Below are 21,542 nucleotides of genomic sequence, written 5' to 3'. Positions count from 1 at the left end.
TGATGCTGTTGCTTTTGCCCGCATGGATAGTGCGCACAAAAACAATTTTTGAGACTTGAGGATTGTCTTGTAACTATATTGGTGTTCAATGTGTTACGTCCATATAGCCTGCGATAATATGCTTAACCTCAGTTATGTTTTGTCCATGAATAATATATACTCCTCTCTAATAATAGAGTTATTATTTATTTTCCAGATTTTTGGATCGCCAATGCGTCCTTGTCACGCACCAAAGAGTTCCATGGCGGACAACACCATCCTTGATTCACTTGAAGAGATAGAGATTGATTATATGAAAGGATCAGAAGATGTATTTGTGGAATTCCTAAAGCAGCTGATATCCAATATATGGAGCATGCCAAAGCTGAAAAGTGTGGAAATCAACATGTTGCACTCCCCTTCTTCCCTGAACGACGTGGTACACGAGAGGATCAGCGCCATGTTCCCTCCGAATATCAGCGTCAGATCAAATGCGTTTCCCAATGGAAGACCGCACCAGATTATTTGAAGCTATTATTTCTACATAACCTGCGTTTTTCATTTTTCAATTTTTTGTTGAGAAACTACCTGATATATACGTATCTGAGATTGGACCACGTGTAGAAAATTGAGAACATAAATACTCCCTCCGTCCAAATTAGTTGTCTTAGATTTGTCTAGATATGAATGTATATATAGACATTTTTTAGTAGACGGGGTACTAATTTGAAGCGGAGGTAATTGAACATATAAACCACGCTAGAGTACCCGCCATTTTAGGGGCACTCCTCGCGCGAGACGTTTTTGACCGCAGGATGAATTCACCACAGTACATTTTTGGCTCTGGCAGATGGTCAACCGTTGGCCTTTTCTCACATTAGTGTAAGCTTATAGAGAGGATGATGGGTGGGGCTCGTTGGTTGTGGGGTCATGCGACTGATGTGAGTTTCCTCCAGTTTTTGGTACGCGAGAGCCCCCCGCAGCCGGGCAGAAATCACAGATTTGACCTGAGGCAGAAATCAAATCACAAACTGACATGTTCACGAAAAAATTTCACTATGCTGACCCTTTGGTGTGGCGCCCGACAGCTGGGCGCCGCACTCTACTGTGCAGCGCCTCTCCCTTAGGCGTCGCACATCCTGCCAGCGTAGCAGCCCTGGTCCAGTTGCGGCCCCACACGCACCTGTGCAGCGCCTAAGAGCTAGGCGCCACACTTTGACGTGCAACGCCTAGCCCTTGGGCGCTGCACAGTGACTTAAGCGCGGCCGCCCCAGCCCGACCAGGCAGTTCTTCGTCTCTCCGCTCTCTGGACAGAGAGCAGCGGCGGCGGCGGCGCCCCCATCTAATCCCCCCACATCCCTCTCAGATCTGAAGATTTGATCCGTGGATTCGATCCCCAATCCATCCTACTAGGTAAACTCTTCCCTTCTCTTTCTTTTGCTCCGTAAATTTGTTGCCATTCTAGAGATTTGTCCATGATTTGATGGAACCCTTGATTTGTTTGGTTTGCTCGATTTAGGATGTGTATTGTGTTATTTATTAGTTCACAATATATGATTCTTGTTGTTGAAACCCTAGATTGTTTAGTTTTTTTAGATATATATGAGATGCCTATTTTTATAGATAACTATGAGATGTTGATTTTTGTAGACATATATGAGAAGTTTGTTTAGATATATATTAGATGTTCAGTTTATTTCAAATATTAGATGTTGAGTTTATTTGAAATATTAGATGTTTAGTTTATTTGAACACATATGACATATCCATTGTGTGAGAAGGAGATGTTGAGATTCTTGTAGTTGAACACATGTTATATGTTTAGTGTATACTGATATTTGAGATGAAGATGAACTTTTATATGTTTATTGTTTGAAATTGTAAGGATGGTTTGGCTTCTGGACGATGTCTACGACGTGCAACACCGGGCCTACATGATGCGCGAGAAGGATAATGTAATAATGAGTAATCTAAATATTTTGCAAATTTGCCTTTAGTTGAAATTTACATGCCCTAAGATTTGTCATTACTTGTTTTTTGCAGAAGCTTGAACCTCTGAAGATTCGGTATCACGGGGTCTCTGGTCCTGCCATGCCTTACGATGAGCGGTACACACCGTACATCAAGCAGGCAGGACTACTCCCGTGGATTCTGTTGGTCAGCCAGTCCACGCCGAATCTGAACGCTCCACTGATGTCCGCTCTTGTTGATCGGTGGAGGCCAGAGACCCACAGTTTCCATCTTCGGACCGGGGAGATGACCGTGACGCTCGAGGATGTCTCGTTGATCACCGGTCTTGCTATCGACGGGAGGCCTCTATGTATGAGCACCGATTCTGATGGGTGGCGCGAGCAGATGATTGCTCTTATCGGTATGGCTCCTACCGAGGCTGAGGATGATGTAGAGGAGGGAGAAGAGAAGAAGAAGAAGAAGAAGAGGGAAAGGAAGGCAGCCGGAGCTGCTTTCACGTGGATTCAAAATAACTTTGCGACGTGCCCTCCGGATGCAACTGATGATGTGATCCAGACACATGCTCGTGTGTATATGTGGTACATTGTGTCGAGGACTTTGTTTCCTGACTCCACTGGCAAGAACGCTCCATGGATGTGGCTGAAGGCGTTGACCGTCTTCGATAGCAAATGGAGCTGGGGTTCAGCGACTCTTGCCTACTTGTACCGACAGGTAGTTGGTCTGTTTTGTGATCAACTCATTTATTCATTAGCAATGCAAGCTTGCTGTCAAGTTAACATTGTTTTTCTTTCATATGTAGCTGGATGATGCGTGTTGCAGGATCACACCTAGTGCAGGCATTGGTGGTAATCTGCTTCTACTTTCTGTATGGAGCTGGGAGCGTCTGCCTGTTGGACGCACGAAGAGCGTCAGGTTTGATCCTTGGTATGCAGATGAACATGACGAATTACGGCGCCCCACGTGGACTTACAAGTGGGATATCGTTTCCGAGATGACGAACGATGTCAATCTCATGTACCAAAAGTACATTGCCGAGTTGGACACGATTACGCCTGAGCAGGTAAGGAGGTCATTACTTTAGTCCTTTCTCATGCTTGCTTGAAAAATAGTTATCAAATTTGCATTGTTGCCCTATTTCATAGGTGGAATGGCAGCCATATGGCACGTGTGAGAGCTTGGGGTACACCGCGGACTTCCGCCTCAACCCGATGTGCTTGCGGGATAAGGATCTCTGGCTTATGCGGTGCCCACTGATATGCAACTGGGCGGTTGAGTTTCATTTGCCGCATCGCGTGTATCGTCAGTTTGGTCTTTTCCAGCCTCACCCGCCGGATTGGGTGGACACGGATAAAGCACTTCATAGGTAAGAGAGCATGTGTGCGTATTGTCTAATCATCGGGACTCCTTTTGATTGTGCTAATGTTTGGTTTTATACCACGCAGGTTGGATAGGAGAAGGCAACGGAAGATAAAGGACTGGGCCAAGCATCATTCTGCGTATGTTACCCGCTTCCAGCTTTGTGTGGAGCAAGCTCGTAGCACTGCACGCGCCCCGCTTCGTGAGCACAACTCACTTGCTTTTGATAACTACGTACGATGGTTTATTGGAACTACTCGAGTTGAGATATGCCCACCGGCATATAATGAGGATATTCTTGAAGAACCCGTAAACTTTGAGGATCTAGCAAAGGGGAAGTACAACAGAGATGTCAGGATAGGGCAAGGAGTCCCTGCTGTTCCGGTGATTAACTATGTGGTAAAGTGTTTCCCTCTTTACTTTCCTGTTGACCGTATTACACATGTTTGAATGGCTAACGCATTCATTTTTTCTCATCCGCAGCGCACCGAGATCAAGAAAGCAGCTGATGAGAGCCAGTCTATTCTGGAGAAGACACCGGTTGGAACTGGCAATGATGATGGTTCACTACGAGCATTCCTCAAGGTACATATCGCATTCACTATAAGAGCCAGTCTATGTTGCGAAGTTTGATATCTTACACACTTGTTCGTGTTACAGCGTCAGGCCAAGAAGTTAAGGCGGTTATCGAACCTTGTCGGTTGCCGTGATCCTGAATATGATGAACCATCTGTCTCTAGGTCTGGTACACCATCAGACCCCGCACCTCACCATGAGGGGGACGATGTGAGTTCCTCATATGCTTATATGGATGATGAGGGTGGGATCACCCAAGAGGTATGACTAATCCTTTAGATGTGATTCTCACTTGATTACGACATCGGCCTTCACCATATTGTTTCGTTGTGTGATAGGGCGATGAGCTTGATGATGACATGACTTTGGCGGACGCTCAAGCTCGGTCCGCATATGTGTTCAAGCCTAGGCAGCCCAGACACCGGTACACGCCCAACGACTATGACAACAGAGGCAACCCAAAGGTGGTCGTAGGGACCTCGCGGATGGCTAGCTTGGATGATGAGACGGAGGAGGAGGCGAAGGCGGAGGCGGAGGCGGAGGAGGAAGTGCACGAAGAGGATCCTCGTGCTCCTAAGAAGAAGAAGCTTGCCTGCAGGCGTGCCACCAGGAACACGCGCAGAAGGCATTAGTGCTTGTTCATGTTAATTGTAGCCGTTTAATTAGGTTGACGAACTTGTGAGGTTATGTTATATGTTGGTGAACTCTTACTAGTGTGGTATTTGTGTTTGCGAACCTGAAGTAATGTTGAATTGTCTTAAATGATATGATGTTCAAGTTATTAGTTTCTGCAGTTTACAATATTTTTATTATGTTATATGTTGGTGAAGTCTTACTAGTGCAGTTTACAGTATTTTTATTATGTGAGTGCTGCTGCAGGAGGCCAAAATGGCATCTGTTTCTGCAGTTTTGCTTATAGCAGCACTGCAGTGCCCAACATATAGGCGCTGCACTGTACTGTGTGGCGCCCAACAATTGGGCGCTGCACTGTATAGTGCAGCGCCCTGTCCTTAGGCGCTGCACTACTTCCAACATCTCACATCCAGAGAGCCATAGTTGGCTTGCATCACATCCACAATACTTACAATGACTGCAGCATCACAACAATTTGAACAAACATAAATTTTAAGCCGACGAGTTCATAACTTAAGACAATTCAAACATTACTACGACATGGTTCACGACACATTCATTACAAATGACAAATGGCAGCTTGCCCTAGAAGATAGTTCACCAACATCTCACATGCCCTCACAACTTCATGACACATTCATTAGAAAATAGTTGACGACGAGTGCACCGAAGCGAAGTCCCTACTGAGTAGAGCGAGGCCATTTCCCCTTCTTGTCACGTGCCGAGTCCTCCTCTTGCGCCTCGCGAGCCTTTGCAAGCTTTCTTGCCCTCTCCTCCTCACGAGCAAGTTTCGCTTGGCGTGCCCTCTCCTCCTTTCGTTTCTTCCGCTCCATCCTCTCCTTCTGATGACGCTCTTCCTCCAAGCCTCTTCGAAACGATTCTTCGAACCGTCGTTGCCGCCTAAGACAATCTGCGTATTGGTCCTTTTTCACATCTTCTGGCACTTCAAGATCTATCCACGTGAAGTACTTGCATAGAGGAGGCGGTGACTGCATAAAAATTTGTTGTTAGTGTTGACACACATTTGAGAGTAACATTTTACTTCTCGAGCTTACCGGTGGTTGGTCATAGGCGTTAGTTGGAAGTGCACGATCATAAGCATAGTTCGGGCATACAAAATATCTCCGCCCTTCCGTCCATGTTTTCTTTCGGTCGGTGGACACCTTCACCTTGCAAACATCTCCACACCAACAAGGCGGGATGTTGACATCTTTCTCCTTCACCTTGTCCAAAGATGCGTCCTCCCACTTGTTCGGCATGTCTTCTTGGTTAGCACACGGTGGCCTCGTCATGGAACCGGATGAAGCCATGCCTACAAAACCGAGAATTATTGGTCAACCCTAACCCCCACTTAATAATAACCACAACCCTAACACCAACATAACCCTAACCCTAGCATACCATGAAAACCTAACCATACCAAATTAGCAAAGAAACACAAATTTCCAAATCCTATCAAAAACTAGGGTTTCCCCCAAACTAGCAAGATTTGAGCAAATGTGACAATTCCTATGGATGAAAACGAGGGGATCGGAGGAGATTACCTTAAGGGAGGGGTTGGATTCGAAATCCACGGTCAAATACTCCGGATCTGAGAAGGATTTGAGAGGGGGAGAGAGGAGGGCAGAGGGGAGGCACTGAGCTTCGGGTTTGTGTGGAGGGTGGGGTGTGTGGGGTGGGGATGGGTGGGAGGGAGTTGGTGCAGCCTAATAAATGTCCAGGGGTGCAGCGCCTAAGGGAAAGGCGCCACACTACACAGTGCAGCGCCTCTCCTTTAGGCGCTGCACACTTGGACATTCCAGTCCAGAGAGCACCAGGAGCGTTCCAGTTGGTTTTGCACCCCAAAAATTGCTAAGTCAGTGTGCAGCGCCCAAGGAAAGGACGCCACACTATACAGTGCAGCGCCCATGGATTAGGCGCTGCACTGTATAGTGTGGCGCCTTTCCCTTGGGCGCTGCACACTGACTTAGCAATTTTTGGGGTGCAAAACCAACTGGAACGCTCTTGGTGCTCTCTGGAATGATTCTGTTGCTCTCTGGACTGCCATGTCCAGGTGTGCAGCGTCGAAGACCGAGGCGCTGCACTGTGTAGTGTGGCGCCTTGGCCTTAGGCGCTGCACTAACTGCTATTTTCAAATAACTGCTGGTTTTTTTGTTTTTTGATTCAAAAAGATGCCACATAATCATATCCAAATTAAATGCAGGCGTCCAAAATACAGAAATAGTAGTCTAAATCACATAGTCATACACACATAGCACATATACTTGTCCAAATCACATAGTCATACACACATAGGGATCTCATATAGTCATACACAGAAATATTAGTCCCCTCACATAGTCATACACACATAGCACATATACTTGTCCAAATCACGGTCCATGTAGTTTCTTATTCTTCTCCCTCCTCCCACCACCAAGGAATCTCACCTTCCCCCTCCGTGTCCTCCACCCCCTTCATTGTTTCCATACCTATGAAAATGACAATATAATAGTTAGTCACACAATACAAAATGACAACACAAGCATTGAGCCAAAAGAACAAGATCATAGTAAGTCACATACGGCAATGGTCCATTGAGCCAAGAGAACATTCCTTCACTACGGCCGCCGCCAAGGCCAAGATCACCACTGCCTCCACCATCACCACTGCCTCCACCATCACCACGGCCTACACCACCACCGCGGCCTCTACCGCCAGCACCACGACCTATACCACCACCACCACCACGGACTCTACCAGCAGCACGGCCAAGACCACCACCACGACCTCTACCACCACCACAGCCAAGACCTTCACCACGACCAACACCATCACCACGACCTCTACCACCAGCACGACCAAGACCATCACCACGGCCAAGACCTTCACCACGACCAAGACCATCACCACGACCTCTACCACCACCACGGCCAAGACCATCACCACGCCAAGACCTTCACCACGGCCAAGACCATCACCACGGCCAAGACCATCACCACGGCCTCTACCACCACCACGGCCAAGACCATCACCACGGCCAAGACCTTCACCACGACCAAGACCATCACCACGACCTCTACCACCACCACGGCCAAGACCATCACCACGGCCAAGACCTTCACCACGGCCAAGACCATCACCACGGCCTCTACCACCACCACGGCCAAGACCATCACCACGGCCAAGACCACCACCACGGCCTCTTCTAAGACCAAGATGACTCCCTCTTTGTTGCCTAGTTCCTCGTTGGCTTGTTTGATTTGAGTGGTTTGGCACTCCACCACTTGTTTGACTTGGTTGGCTACCCCTTGGTTCACTTGGTTGGCTATCATTTGTTTGGCTTGTGCTTGCACTATTTTTCTTTGATCTCTTTCTTGGTTTGGGACAAGTTCTTGTGTTGTGTCCCCCATTACTGCAGCCCCCACAACGGGATTGCTCACGAGGCTCTTCGAATTGGCCGGTGCCGTATTCTCCACCACCACCACGGCCCCATCCGTCCATGTCACCTCTAAGACGCTTTGTCTTACGTCTTCCCCGTCTAACGATCTTCAATTCCAGGTCCGGCCATAGTTGAACTCCATGATACTCCGGCCATTGTGATTGGTCCAAGTATGGCTGGAACAGTGGAGTCCATGTATTCTTTACCGTCATGATTGAGAACTCGGACTCCCTCACGGTAAGAGGGTGATTGACGTCCACATTCCTAACCCGGGATGCATTTAACAAGTGCGAGCATGGGAGATGAAGCAAAGACGGCCTCATGCAGCTGCAATCACACCGTGTTAGGGAGACCTTGAAAGCCCGGCCTCCGTGTTGGCGGCCATCGTTTGTGGTTCCTCCGGGCTCTTTCACCTCATACTTCCACTCGTTGTCGTCATATAGTACAGCTTCTTCGGAGTCTGCCTTTTGTGATTGAAATTCCAACCATTCTTCGACCTTTGGTGGGAAATTGTACTTGTGCTTATCCTTGTTCTCACCAGCAATCTGCTTATCAGTCTTCATTGAGTGCTTTAAAAAGTATTCATTCAACTTGTCAAATGTGTATTGAACTATTGCCATCACGGGTAATGCATGTACACCCTTGAGCACCTTATTGAAGCATTCTGCCATATTGCTTGTCATTTGACCGTACCTCCGGCCATCTTCATCAAAAGCACGTGCCCACATATTCCTTTTGGCAATGTTCTTATTCAGAAACTCCTGACCGCCGGGGTCAAGTTTCTTGTGTCTGAGCAATGCATTGAACAATGTGGAAAACCACTTGTTGGTGAAAGCGAGACAACAATCCTGAAGATCATCGGCCAACTCCTTGATACCACATGCCCTATAGAAGTTTGCACAAAAGTGCCTCATGCACCATCGATGATGCAACTTTGTATATCCGGGAATGTCAACCACCACCGCATTTAGAATTCCAGGATGGCGATCCGATATGACACAAATTTCCCTTTCAGCAGGTAATACCCTTGTTCTCAGTTGACGCAAGAACCACTCCCAGTTATCATTGTTCTCCACCTCAACCAAAGCGAAAGCCAAAGGCAACACCCGGTTATTGGCATCACTTGCTATTGCAACCAATAAAGTGCCCTTGTATTGTCCGGTCAAGAACGTGCCATCAATGGCGATGACGGGCCGACAATGCTCAAAAGCCCTCATGCATTGCTCAAAGGCCCAAAATGCACGGCCAAATACTCGGACGGTCCTCCCGTTATGAATCAATGTTTGGTGCCCATGAGGCTCAACCACGTGAACCATGCCTGGGTTTGTGGCGGCCATAGCTAACAACAACCTAGGGAGTCGGTTGTATGCTTCCTCCCGATTGCCATACAACATCTTGAATGCGGCTTGCTTCGCCTTCCATGCCTTGCCGTACTTCACCTTGTAATGAAAGATGGCTTTCACAAGGTCAATGACACTCTTGATGCTCATTGTTGGAAGTGTGGATATTTGGTTGGACAACCTGTAAGCAATGAACTCGGACGTGAGTTATCTGTGTTGTTGGTACACAAGCTTGCCATCCGCATTCTTGTGCCGACACATGTGAGTTGGTAGACAACTCACTATGCGCCAAGTGGGACCTCCTTTCCATGGCCTTGCACGCACAATCCATGGACATGTTGGCACTTCACATTTGACTGTGTAACGCACATTCACGTCCGAGTTGGCCACTTTATGTGGACGATAATGTGTAACCGAGTAGTTGTCGAGCCACATCTTCAATTCCAAGAAGGATTGAAACTCACAACCGGGATATATCCCGTTCTTGCCGTCTTCCAAATCACGGTGAGAACTTTGCCTAGCTCCAAGAGATATGCATTTTCCACCATCCACAACGGCTTCATCCGCGAGACTAAGATCCTTGAACAATGGTGTCTTGTGATCCCGCCCGAATACCTTCTTGAATGCTTCGGCCTCCTTCGGTGTGAACCCCTCCTCATCAACTTCTTCATCAGGACCATCGTCATCCGAGTCCGATGCATATGCACGGGAAAAAGGAATGGATTGGTCCATTGTCTCTTGCACATGATATTGGTCGAGATCACCCACACTGTTGTCATGGAGGTCAACTTCGTTGTCATCCTCCTCGTACTCATCATTCTCCTCTTCAAAACCTTCATTTTGGTTGTTTGGAGTCGGGCTCAATGTTGGCCAATCTTCTTGCGTGAATTGAGGTTCACTCATTTGATCTTGGTTCATGGGTGGGGGAGTGCTAGCAACCAACGGGGAGGGGTTCCGGTTCAAGTCTAAATTCAAAGTAGACTCAACCTTCTTGGAGGCAAATAACTCAAGAGCCTTGTCAAAGTAGACTCAACCGTCTCCTTGTATGCAACCCAACGTTGCTCGGAATTCACACGCATTGTCTTCCAACGGATGTGCATTCCTAAACCAACATTATGCCTTCCCTCGAACTCAACAACGTCACTTGGGTCCATCCAATTCAAATCTTTCCTCACTTGTTTCAAAAGCTCCGCATAGCTAGGACTACTCTCAAACACCATGTCAAGCTCATCCGGGTCCGTCTCAACATTGCCTTTCAAAAAGGCCTCTTTATCCACATGATGAACATAAACACATGTTCTCCCCATCCCTACAATAATCAAAAACACACATATATCAAGTAAATACTTAAGAAAAATATTTGCACACATATGCCCTAACATATATATGAATTAATAACCCTAACCCCCACATAACAATAACCACAACCCTAACACCAACATAACCCTAACACCAACATCAAACACACATAACCCTAACCCTAGCATACTATGGAAGCCTAAACAACCCAAATTAGCAAAGAAATATAACATCATTCAACACAAATTTCCAAATCCTATCAAAATCTAGGGTTTCCCCAAACTAGCAAGATTTGAGCAAATGTGACAATTCCTATGGATGAAAACGAGGGGATCGGAGGAGATTACCTTAAGGGAAGGGTTGGCTTCGAAATCCACGGTGTGTGGCGGATTTGCAAGATTTGAGAAGGATTTGAGAGGGGGGAGAGGGGAAGAGAGGAGGGCCGCAAGTCTAAGGGTTTGGGTCGGGTGGGGGTGTGTGGGGTGGGGGTGGGAGGGGAGAGAGGGTGGGGCCAGCCCAAGTGGAACACAGACTGTGCAGCGCCCAAGAGCTAGGCGCTGCACATTACAGGTGTGTGGCGCCTAGATCTTAGGCGTTGCACAGGTGCGTGTGGGGCCGCAACTGGACCAGGGCTGCCACGCTGACAGGATGTGCGACGCCTAAGGGAAGGGCGCTGCACAGTAGGATGCGGCGCCCGGCTGTCGGGCGCCACACCAAAGGGTCATCAGAGTGAATTTTTTTCGTGACCAGGTCAGTTTGTGATTTGATTTCTGCCTGAGGTCAGATATGTGATTTCTGCCCCGCAGCCGCATCCCTCTTCTCGCGCTTCTTCCTCCCCACGACCCCACCTCGCCCCGCGCCGCCATCTCCGCCTCCTCTCTCACGTCCTCCCTGCCGCCATGGCCTAGCCCACCCTCGTCATCGACCTTCCCAAGCCCACTCTCTCTCGAGGGTGCTGCTGGTTGCAATCTGGACGAAGAAAAAGAGACCCCGGAAGAAGTTAGAGCGTCCTGGTGGTGGCTAGATCGATGCGGTCGACGACGAGTGCCAGTGAGCGACGGGGAGGCCCCTACCTCTCCGCACCTTCTCCCAGGTTCCCGATCTGGAGCGGGTGGGACGGACACCGGCGAGGCCAGCCTCCCCTTGACACGAAGGTACTCCCCCTCTCCCCTTTGTGCCCACTCTTTCTTCCCCGACCCCTCTTTCTTGTTACACACAGCCATTTGGGCAGCACACCATATGAATCCGAAGTTAATCACGTGCTTCTTGCCCCCCCTCGCTCTCCCCCTCTTCACACGTACTCTCCTGGATTTAGACAGATTTGATTTATTCTTGTTTCCTTTCCAGATTTAATTTCATCCTTGTTTCCAAGCTCTTCCTATTCATAATCTATTAATTAATGACTTGTACACACGTATTTTATCATGTCTACTGATAATCTCATCACATTACAATTCATACATGAGTTTATTTTATCTTGTCTCCTTCAAGTTTGTATTTAGGCTGTTCATTTTTCCTTTCTCAGATGTATGCCATGTATGTGTAGCCATGGTTCTGAAACACCCCCATTCCTTCTCTTCCTATCAATTTTCTTTGATTCAGTTATTTGACTAAATGATAATGTATGCCCCAGGGTTAATTAGTACCTAAAATGCTACCTTTGGTTTGTGAAAAAAGATCTAGAGTGGCTTCTGCAGCTCCTGTTATGTTTCATTGATTCAGTCATGTAGTAGGATAGTTCCACTGGATTTTACTAAATGGTTTTGTAGCTTTACTTAGTGAAAATGCCTCAGTTGGTTTCTGCAACATTGCTTGTCTGTTGGCAGCTGGAGCATACTTGGTACATGAGCCTTGCCGTGAGTGGTCGTGCAACGGTGACCTCGACGAGCAGGGCAATGTCCAGACACGAGTAAGGCACCAAAGATGACTGGAAGCACTCAAAAAAGTTTACCACGCTGGAGCTATGTCAGGTACCTACTGTTCTTTTGTGTTGTGCGTTTTCTATTTCCCATCAGAAACTCATACCATAATCAATTTGCAGGTTGTATGAGGGCAGTTAATGAATATACCTGCGACCCTTTTACTCTCAGGTAAATCACTAATTATTACATGCTCTTTCGACCCTTTGTGAAGATAGAACGGAAATATCAGCTTCACTCTGCATTTCTTATAGATGTACCTAGGAGAAATGCAGAATTAAGAAGAGCTATTTTCAGAACACCACTATCTGTATCTCTCTATATATGCGGAACTCAGAACTCTTTTTGAAGATGGATGGGTGAACTCCCTTTCCATCTCTGCTTTTTGTCAGTACATGATTGTGCACCTCCTATGCCTGCTTAATTGTGTGTTCATTTTGTTAATCAAGAAGCATATGATTTTATGGCTGGGTACGTTGAAAATATATAAAACCTTTCTTCTTTTGGATAAGTTGTTTCCCTTTCGCTAATCTTTGTTACTTGCCTACACATCTATGCATACTATTCACTACTGCTACCAATCCCATGCTTGTTTGTTCAGATACTTGAATGGTGGAACATGGCTTTTGTTCGATGGCGATTTTCCATTCTTTGTATGTGTTGCATTCTTTTGTCCAAAAATAGAGATGTACTTTCTGCAAGAAGAAAATGCTAAGTCTTTTACTAGCAAAGATGTCGATCTTGCACATTTATCTTTCTACGCACAGTCTCACTATCATCTTGTGTAGTTTATTTATAGCGGTTGAGTGCAGAATTTTGGCCCTCCTATTTTAGAGTATGAATCGGAATCTAAATCAGCAATTGTAAAAATGATCAGTAATTGTGCTTACTTTTCAGACTCTCCTCCTTTTTCTTGTTGCTGAACCCCTGCCACCATCATGTCCAGACTGGCTGTCTCCATGGTTGTAGCGCCAAGGTCACCGCATCTTACATCCTGATGCATGCAAGACAATATGATTAAGTTCCCTGTATTTTGTTAATTTCTGGTCTTACTAGCGTATATATTCATTTCTATTTTGTGCTCATGGGGCCTTGATGTATTACGTACGTGTGTTAGGTTGAAGCATGAGGCTGGAAGGGGTCTTGTGCGAGGACTAGCGTTTGCTTCAGTCAAACCAAAATACTTCTAAAATTGCAGCTGCACTTGTTGGTCTGATGTACATGAGAAGCCCCAATTTTGTTGGCAATAGATGCATGGTTTCCCAGTAATTAAAATAACTTAATTTTTTTATATGCTGTATGGTAGTCATGTGTCTGATGTTCTTCGTGTATCGGATTCCAAGAGTTTTAGGATGGGCGGTACGGTTCCCATGTTTGATGTTTTTTACTTTCGCAAAATTGGTCGATGCTGATGAGAATGGCAACGGTGGTCTTTGACACTTATATTTTTAATGTATATAATGTTCCCAGTTTTATTGTTTTACTCTCTTTGGTTCAATAAGATTAAGATACATACTTTGCCTTGTGCTGAATCTGATGTCGTTCAAATTCTAGAATTTTTAGGATGGGTTGCAAGTTTCTCTTGTAGGACGTTTTCTTGGTTTCTTAATTTTTTTTTGTGATAACATAGGTGATTCTGTTTGTACCTCAAACTTGCCTTTCTATGTTTAAGTTTCAAGAAAACATTATTTGATGTTAGATGGCCATTATGTTTGTTTCATGTGGCAGAGGACTAATGGTACTCTTCCATGAAGATAAGCAAGTGGATCAGTATGTAGTAGCAGGTATCAATGTTTTCTCATACTGATGATTCTGAAGTAATTAGATTGAGAAAATTGCTTTATTCCCCAATTTCTCTCTGAAACCTTTGCCTTGTCCATGGTCATACCTAAATGAGTTACTTTATTTCCTATAGCTCTATTACTTTTTCCCCTAGAACCTGTCTCTTTAGTCCCCTTTACAATACCATGATCAGGAGGCAAGAAATATGTGTGAATGGAATAAGAACTGTATATAGTTATTGATAAGCATCTTCCAGTATTGATATTAAATGACACCAATATCTGAAAGTTACATGTGTCTACTTTAACATTTTGTTTTGATTTTTCGGTACTTCAGTAAGGTCACTCATCAAGGAAGTGTCTTCTCGGTACTTGCATGATGAAGGACAAAATTGGTTTTCTAACCTTTCATTGTTGGTGCTTTGGAAAGTACAACTGTACAAGTATGCGACATAATAATGCCTGGAAATTGGCCTATGGCTGCATCATTTGAGCTATTTTGGCGTCTCTGCCATCCAATGGTTGTTCAGCTTCTCTTTTGAAACGAGGCTATCTAGAGGATTTCAAGTTATGTTTTAGGAAGGCAATTGTTGGTTATAGTGAATGACTTGGTCGGACTATTTGTTCATTTGGCTATCTTAATGCAGTCCCATGTGCATGCTTTTTGCAGGCATTGGTGAAGATTTGAGAGGCAGGGAGGGATTGCTCAAGTGGAAACAGAGCAAGAACCAAAAGGAGCTTAAGATTTTGCTACTACCTTGCTAATAGCTTTGTGAGGTAATTAAGCTAGGTACACGCGCATTTGTTTTCTGCTGTACAGAGGTCACTATTCTAATTTAGGAAATAGAAACATTAAGTGTGATTTAAGAGTATAATAGCAAATATTGTTAGCATGAATAGACTGTGTCTTGTACGTACTAACTAGCAACAGAGTCTAATTCTTCCCACATAGCGGTTGTCACTGGAGACTTGACCAGCTTGGACTTTACGTACTTCCTACGTTATTTCTTCTTTGATTTAGGGAACATCAAATGCATGAGATAAGTGTCAAAATTAGTACTCAGCGACACTTATTTTGGGACAATTATAAATAGGTGTGCAGTTAGAATTATCTGACTCTGGGTTTTCACACCTGGTTCGAGGTCTTGAGCCCTCTTCATTCATTTGAACATGTGATTTATTTTATTTCTACTATAAATTGAGCTAATTAGAAATTCTATAAATGTGTTTTTCTTGATAAATTAAAGCTTATGATGATGTGTATTGGATTTTCATTTCTTTTTCTTTCCTCATAGATTAGTTAGGTATTATCCAGGCCTAGGTACCCGTCCTTGATGATGGCTTCCACAAGCTAAGGTGCAGGGGTGAACTAAGTTGGGATTTTGCAGCAGCGACGGTCACAACTATCGGTGGAGATCGAGCTAACGACCTCACAAAAAATTCTACAGATTCATCAAACACCGAAGGAGGTTAGTGTGTACCTGAGCGGGAACGGTGGCCGTTGTGGTCTTGCTGGAGCCTCCCTTGCCGTGGAAAGTCACCAGCTTCAGGGAGCGACAGTGGCAACTGCAAGGATTTGGCTTGCCGCTACGAGCAACGGCGACCCCATTTGCTGATTCCGCAGCTCCGAGCTGCAGCAGGAGCTACTGGGCGGCCGAGATGCAGATGGAGCTGCTGCACCTCCGAGCTGTTAAGCTGCAGTGGGAGCCGCTCTGCCGCCAAGCTGCAGCATGAGCCGCCCACGAAGATGGAGCCCAAGGTGCCCTCGTCGGCCTCCTCCTGGTGCTTTCTTACTTCACTTCAGTACGAGTAAGGGGGAGGGGAACGGGACGAAGATCTGTTTGATGGAACCAAGGGTGCCAGACACGTGGTTGGTGTTCTGTGTCCTGGTGGCAGTCCGTGAGGCAACTATTGACGTGTGTTTTTGTCCCTCAGCACATGTATCTTGAGGGCAAGATTGTAATTTTCTTTATCTTTGAGGCCCTGATGTTACTCAAATTGTAATCTTGGTGGAGCCTTTTGGTTCTGGTTTTAATGAAAGCAGGGAGGCCCCCTCCTTCGGAGGGCAGGGCCCAAAGTTTGCCAAAAAAAAAGACCAGCAGTCAACCATGGAGGAGAAGATTTGAACAGAATTGCAAATTCGCCAAGGGGCAGTAGAGTCATTTTGCATGGCATTGTGCAAATCAATAATGTTTTTCACTTCTTATGCATGTATTATCATGAACAACTTTGTTGCGGCACAAACCGTGAAAAAGACATAATGTCTTCGGATCAAAGAGAGATTGTATGCTGTACTTTTTTCAGAGGCAAATAAGTGGGCAAGTTCCGTCTTAGTCAAAAGAAGTAGTTGATGCCTTAGTGCTTATGTACATTTATCTTTTCTTTGATCTATGTGATGATGTGCTTACTCTACCTTCTTTAGATCCATGCATGCTTATATCGTGCCATGTAATATATGGTCCATAAACATTATCTTAGAATATCCGAGGACTATCTAAAAAGCTATTTACCTCTCATCCTATTATGCTATAGAAATGAGGTTTGGAATCGTGCTTACTGTTTCATTCTAAAATATTATATGGCTCAAAGTACATTACTCGGTCCTAATAGGCTTCTTGGGAATGGATGCAACGAGTCATCTACCATGGAAACATCTATATGATGCATCTGTACCTATGTACCCTGCTTCATAAAAGCAATGTAAATAAGCTACTGTAAAATGATCTTGTGCCTCTCTTATAACGCTATGTATCGACTGCATCTAAATGTTATGTTGTGCATGGTTTGAATGCTCATTCTACATAATACCATCGCTTCCATGTCCCAGTCTTCCCAGTTGGCAGCCATGCAATGCATCTTTGCTACTGTAGCTTGCTTTATAAAACCAATGTATGCTATTGCAGCTATACAATGCATCTTTGCCGCTGTAGCTTGCTTTATAAGACCAATGTATGCTATTGTCAGGTGATCTCATTACTTCCTTTTAGTCCATCATGGTAGCATGTAATGAGATATAAGTATACCATGTAATGAGATATAAGTATCTATTAAGTTGGTTCTAAATCAGTCACGTATGTATGCTTTCAATACTTGGCGCGCTCTCGCTTTTTGCGCCATGAGCGCAACGGGTCATCTAGTATTGGAGTAGACGAGCCATGACGCTGTCTAGCATGAGTCTCTTACTGTGGCAGGCACACTGATATGTTTTATTATCACAGCCATCCATCGATCCACTTGGACTTGCATTCATAGATGCATTATACACAGGCAGAGAGCACCACACAGAACTGGTGGCTGCAGAGTTGATAGATGTTACAGATAATACTACCAGTTGTTTCAGATTGCTGCAGCAGATTCAGGTGTTGGTGGCGGCGTGGGGACTGCCACTGTCACTGGGAGTCCGTTGTGCAGCCAAGCAGCGTAGCCGCCTCCCACGTTCTTCACATTCATGAACCCCTGCATATATCACTCATCATACACACGCTGAAATGGATGTATCTGAACTATTTCTGTGCGGTCAGTTAAATACATCGGAGGTGGCTAAACTTGTCCTGTGCGGTCAGTTTGATGCCTAAAGTTGTAAAATACATGAAACTGGTGCTCAAACTTGTCCGGTCGTGCAAATACGGTGCCTTCATCCATATTCCAACGTACGTGCTGTACGCGTGGCGTGCTGGTACGGCAGTGGCCCATGTGCCCGCTCGTGAGGAATTATTTTACAGAAACCAAACTCGAATTTTATTTAATCATGCAGGAAAATCTTGAAGTATAGGGTATGCTAGATAGAAATAAAATGAAAAAAAAACACAAAGGAGTTTCGAACGAGGCACCTCCTGGTCAACTACCGGCACAATCTAGCCATGCAGCTGAACTTTGCTTTCCATAAGAATGTTAGCAATAAAGCTATTGTAGACTGATTGACGCGTTTATCCATCATTTATTTTTTATTTATTACCACTGTTTATTTTTTATTTTTTCCAAGTTCATGTTTAGTTTCATGACACACAATTTTTCCCATATAAAAATACAATAATTACCAATATTAAATTACTTTGTATTTTCAAATCTTTTTTTCTTTTTGTGTGTATTTTGAAGAGGTGAAATGAACTTTTTCAGAAATTTATCTTGATTTAAATAGTTGAACCCATATTAAATACTATTGTGTAAATTCATATATCTTCATTCTGCACCAGAAGCACACACAATTATTGTGTATCTTCACTCTATTTCTAGAATACCCAATTATTAAAAATTTGACAACTTTGTATTTTGTAAACTATTCAACATGTATTAAAAAATTATTTTCTAATAATATTAAATTCTACAATGTATCCAAACATGTCAACCATGTTTGTAGAAATATAAGGATATTCAAAACAATTTTAATAAGCGTTGAACATTTTCTAAAAACATGTTGAGCCTTTTGTAAAATACACATTGTCATTTTTAATGCATGGCAAATATTTTTCAAAAACACTTATAATTTGTTAATACATGTGAAAACTTTTCCAAAAACATGTTGAACATTTTTCAAATGCACTAAAACTTTCTTCTAAGTTTATGGCAGTTTGTACTTGTTTTCGAACATTTATTTTTTAAAATAGTAAAAAAATTATAACCACGAACTTGAAAAAGTAAAAATAAAACTTGTGTGGACCTATACGAGCGCCATATGGAAACAAAATCGCTTGAAGAGGTACATAGCGACCACAACGGATTTTTGGAGCACCGTGGCCACTGAGCACTTTTTTTTGAAAGGGTAAAAACTGTCACTTAAAAGTTACCATTTATTTATTTATTTGACAAAAACATATGCATGTGCTATAAGTAACTGTCAAATTTCGTCTGAAATGATGTTATATTATACTCTGCAATAAAGACAAAAATCCGGCGAAAAAGAGAGCTGATTTTTGCATGTATTTGTCTTTTTCTTATCTCTCACATACAAGCACAGATTTTGATGAAAATTCACACAATATGTTACACTTCTATATGTGCACATATAAAAAAATTCAGAAATTTTTGCACTGTAAAAATCCGTTTCTTTGAAGTTCAAAAAACAGGCACAATATGCCCGTGTTGCAAAGTTACAAAAAAGGCGAGATCACAGAGGCAAGCGCCCCCTTTATATTTTTATAGAAGAATTACCTTTTGCATAACAACGCAATATGTACAGTTCGACTTCATGATTGCCTATTCAACAGAGTTTGACGTGGACTCACACGTTTTCTTTAATTTTTGTCTGTCATACGCTTATACTGACATAGGTTTTTCCGACGTGATTAAATTAAATATGAGGAGTTTCCTGCAAAAACAATCTCAAGCACAGGCCACCCAGCACGTTCCCCGCTCTCTGCAACTGATATGTGGGGTTGTCACACCACATGGGCAGAGCATACGCCCAGATACAGAAGGTGGCACCGTATTTGCACAGCCGGACAAGTTTAAGCACCAATTTCGTGTATTTTACAACTTTAGGCACTAAACTGACCGTGCAGAACAAGTTGAGGCACCCCTAGTGTATTTACCTCTTCGTTTTACTTGCACTTACTGCTGCTAGGAGATCAACGCATGCCAGCTCTGACCTCTTGCCGCTCTGGCACCCCTGCTCCATCCATCCATGGATGATTAGTAGTACTATTACAACTAAGGAAATTTTACAAAAAATGTACGTATAGCTAGTATAAAAGGACGTACGACAAGTATGTGTTGCTCTGTGGTGTAGAGCGAGGCGACCTGCTCCACGAACCGTGGGTTCTTCTCCCGGGTCCCTGCTGACAGACAACCACCCACCAAATCAGTTCACATAATTAAACTAATCCATCTTTTTTTGCAAATAATTAAGTAACCCATTCATCTTCAGCGGCTAGCGAGAAGCTGCACGTGGACGGCTAAACGTCCACATACATGCGTGGTTTGCATGTAGACGGAGGTTAATTGATGCGGAGGAATGGGATAGAGCCGAATCTATGATGGCGTCAGTGTCAGGGATGAATAGGAGAGGAGATTGGTAAGCATGGCATGCCTTGTGGTGTGACGAAGAAGTAGGGGACGTTGAGGGAGCCGCCGATGTGGCCCTTCCCCATCTCCTCCTCCGTCCTCACGTCCAGGTACATCATGCCGTCCTGCTGCTCCTGAAGCTCCCTCGCCGCCGTCTGCACGTCCACCGTCGTCACCCCCACGGCCGGTGGCGTCACCGTCTGCACGTCCACCGTCGTCACCCCCACGGCCGGTGGCGTCACCGTCTGCACGTCCACCGTCGTCACCCCCACGGCCGGTGTCGCCGCCGTCTGCACGTCCACCGGCGTCACCCCCACGGCTGGTGTCGCCGCCGTTTGCACGTCCACCGTCTTCACCGCCGTGGCCGGTGCCGACTCCGACCTGCAGTTCGAAATCCAGTCAAACCAAATCGAAAGACCGAGTACGTTAATTCACGGTAAGGTGCCAAGGAAGGAACCGATTCATGTCGGATGAACTAATGGCGACGGACCTGGTCATCTCGTTCTCGTGGGGAGGAGGTTCCATCGATCACCAACACTTGCTAGCAGAGCTGGAACAGTCCCTCAGGTGTTTCTTGTGTGTGTTTGTGTGCGCTGCTTCTGGAGAACCCGCTCAGTAGCTGCACCTTTTATGCTTGCTGATAGACGGGTCGCGCGATCACTGCTTCACCCACTCCCAGCGAGTAGGAGTTTGGCACGTAGACACATAGTACATTGTGCGCGCACTTGATTGTGTGACATGTACAATGTACACTAGCAAAACAGAAAAAAAAGGCAAGGCAGGCACTAGTGGCACCAACAAATCGAAGCTTGTCTGCATGCGCTCGCCGCCCGTCACAACGTGTAAAGCGCACGTCCCTTGCTCCATCGACGGACCACGGATGATCATCAATCACGTCAATGCCTTCTATGCGAGCGAATGGATCAGGAATGATATCATGCCTTGCGTACATACTCCTCCCAGAACCAGAATAATGCCTGACCTAACTCATGGATGGGATGGGATGGGACGGGATGGGATGATGCCTTTTAAAATAAAGAAAAAAAAATCTATCCAGAAGATAAAGGAAGAGCTGAGTAGAGTATGGGCCATGCTAGCGCTTCAAGACAAGCGATCAGAAGGGCTTTCGTCCACGTTCCATTTCCACTGAAATTGGAACGAGTGTTTTTTCTTACAAATGTAAAGGGCACCTTTTACTAACTAATCTTAGTTATTCACAGATCATGCGTGTTTATTTATTGTGTTTTGTATTTTCTTAGATGCACAC

General features: G+C 44.9%; 1 protein-coding gene and 1 pseudogene across 2 annotated transcripts; one reads left to right on the top strand and one right to left on the bottom strand.

Annotated features, from left to right (window-relative positions):
* Positions 1 to 14,878: 14,878 nt before the first annotated feature.
* LOC123153124 (uncharacterized) lies at positions 14,879 to 15,891 on the top strand (annotated as a pseudogene).
* Positions 15,892 to 17,458: 1,567 nt separating this feature from the next.
* Positions 17,459 to 20,936, bottom strand: LOC123147872 (thiosulfate sulfurtransferase 18). Of its 2 annotated transcripts, none has more exons than XM_044567190.1 (5): positions 20,766 to 20,936; positions 20,301 to 20,656; positions 19,973 to 20,046; positions 19,804 to 19,880; positions 17,459 to 17,731 (listed from the first exon to the last, which is right to left on the bottom strand). In XM_044567190.1, the coding sequence occupies exons 1-5, from the start codon at positions 20,798 to 20,800 to the stop codon at positions 17,722 to 17,724; spliced, it is 552 nt and encodes a 183-aa protein (XP_044423125.1). In that variant the 5' UTR covers positions 20,801 to 20,936; the 3' UTR covers positions 17,459 to 17,721. The 2 variants fall into 2 exon arrangements, with proteins under 2 accessions (XP_044423125.1, XP_044423124.1); XM_044567189.1 differs by having other exon boundaries at positions 19,827 to 19,880.
* Between the last annotated feature and the right edge of the window lie 606 nt (positions 20,937 to 21,542).

The sequence above is a fragment of the Triticum aestivum genome, chromosome 7A (assembly GCF_018294505.1).
Source record: "Triticum aestivum cultivar Chinese Spring chromosome 7A, IWGSC CS RefSeq v2.1, whole genome shotgun sequence".
NCBI classification, from domain to species: domain Eukaryota; kingdom Viridiplantae; phylum Streptophyta; class Magnoliopsida; order Poales; family Poaceae; genus Triticum; species Triticum aestivum.
The sequence above is the reverse complement of the archived record's forward strand: the minus strand, read 5'-3'. Positions and strand labels throughout refer to the sequence as shown.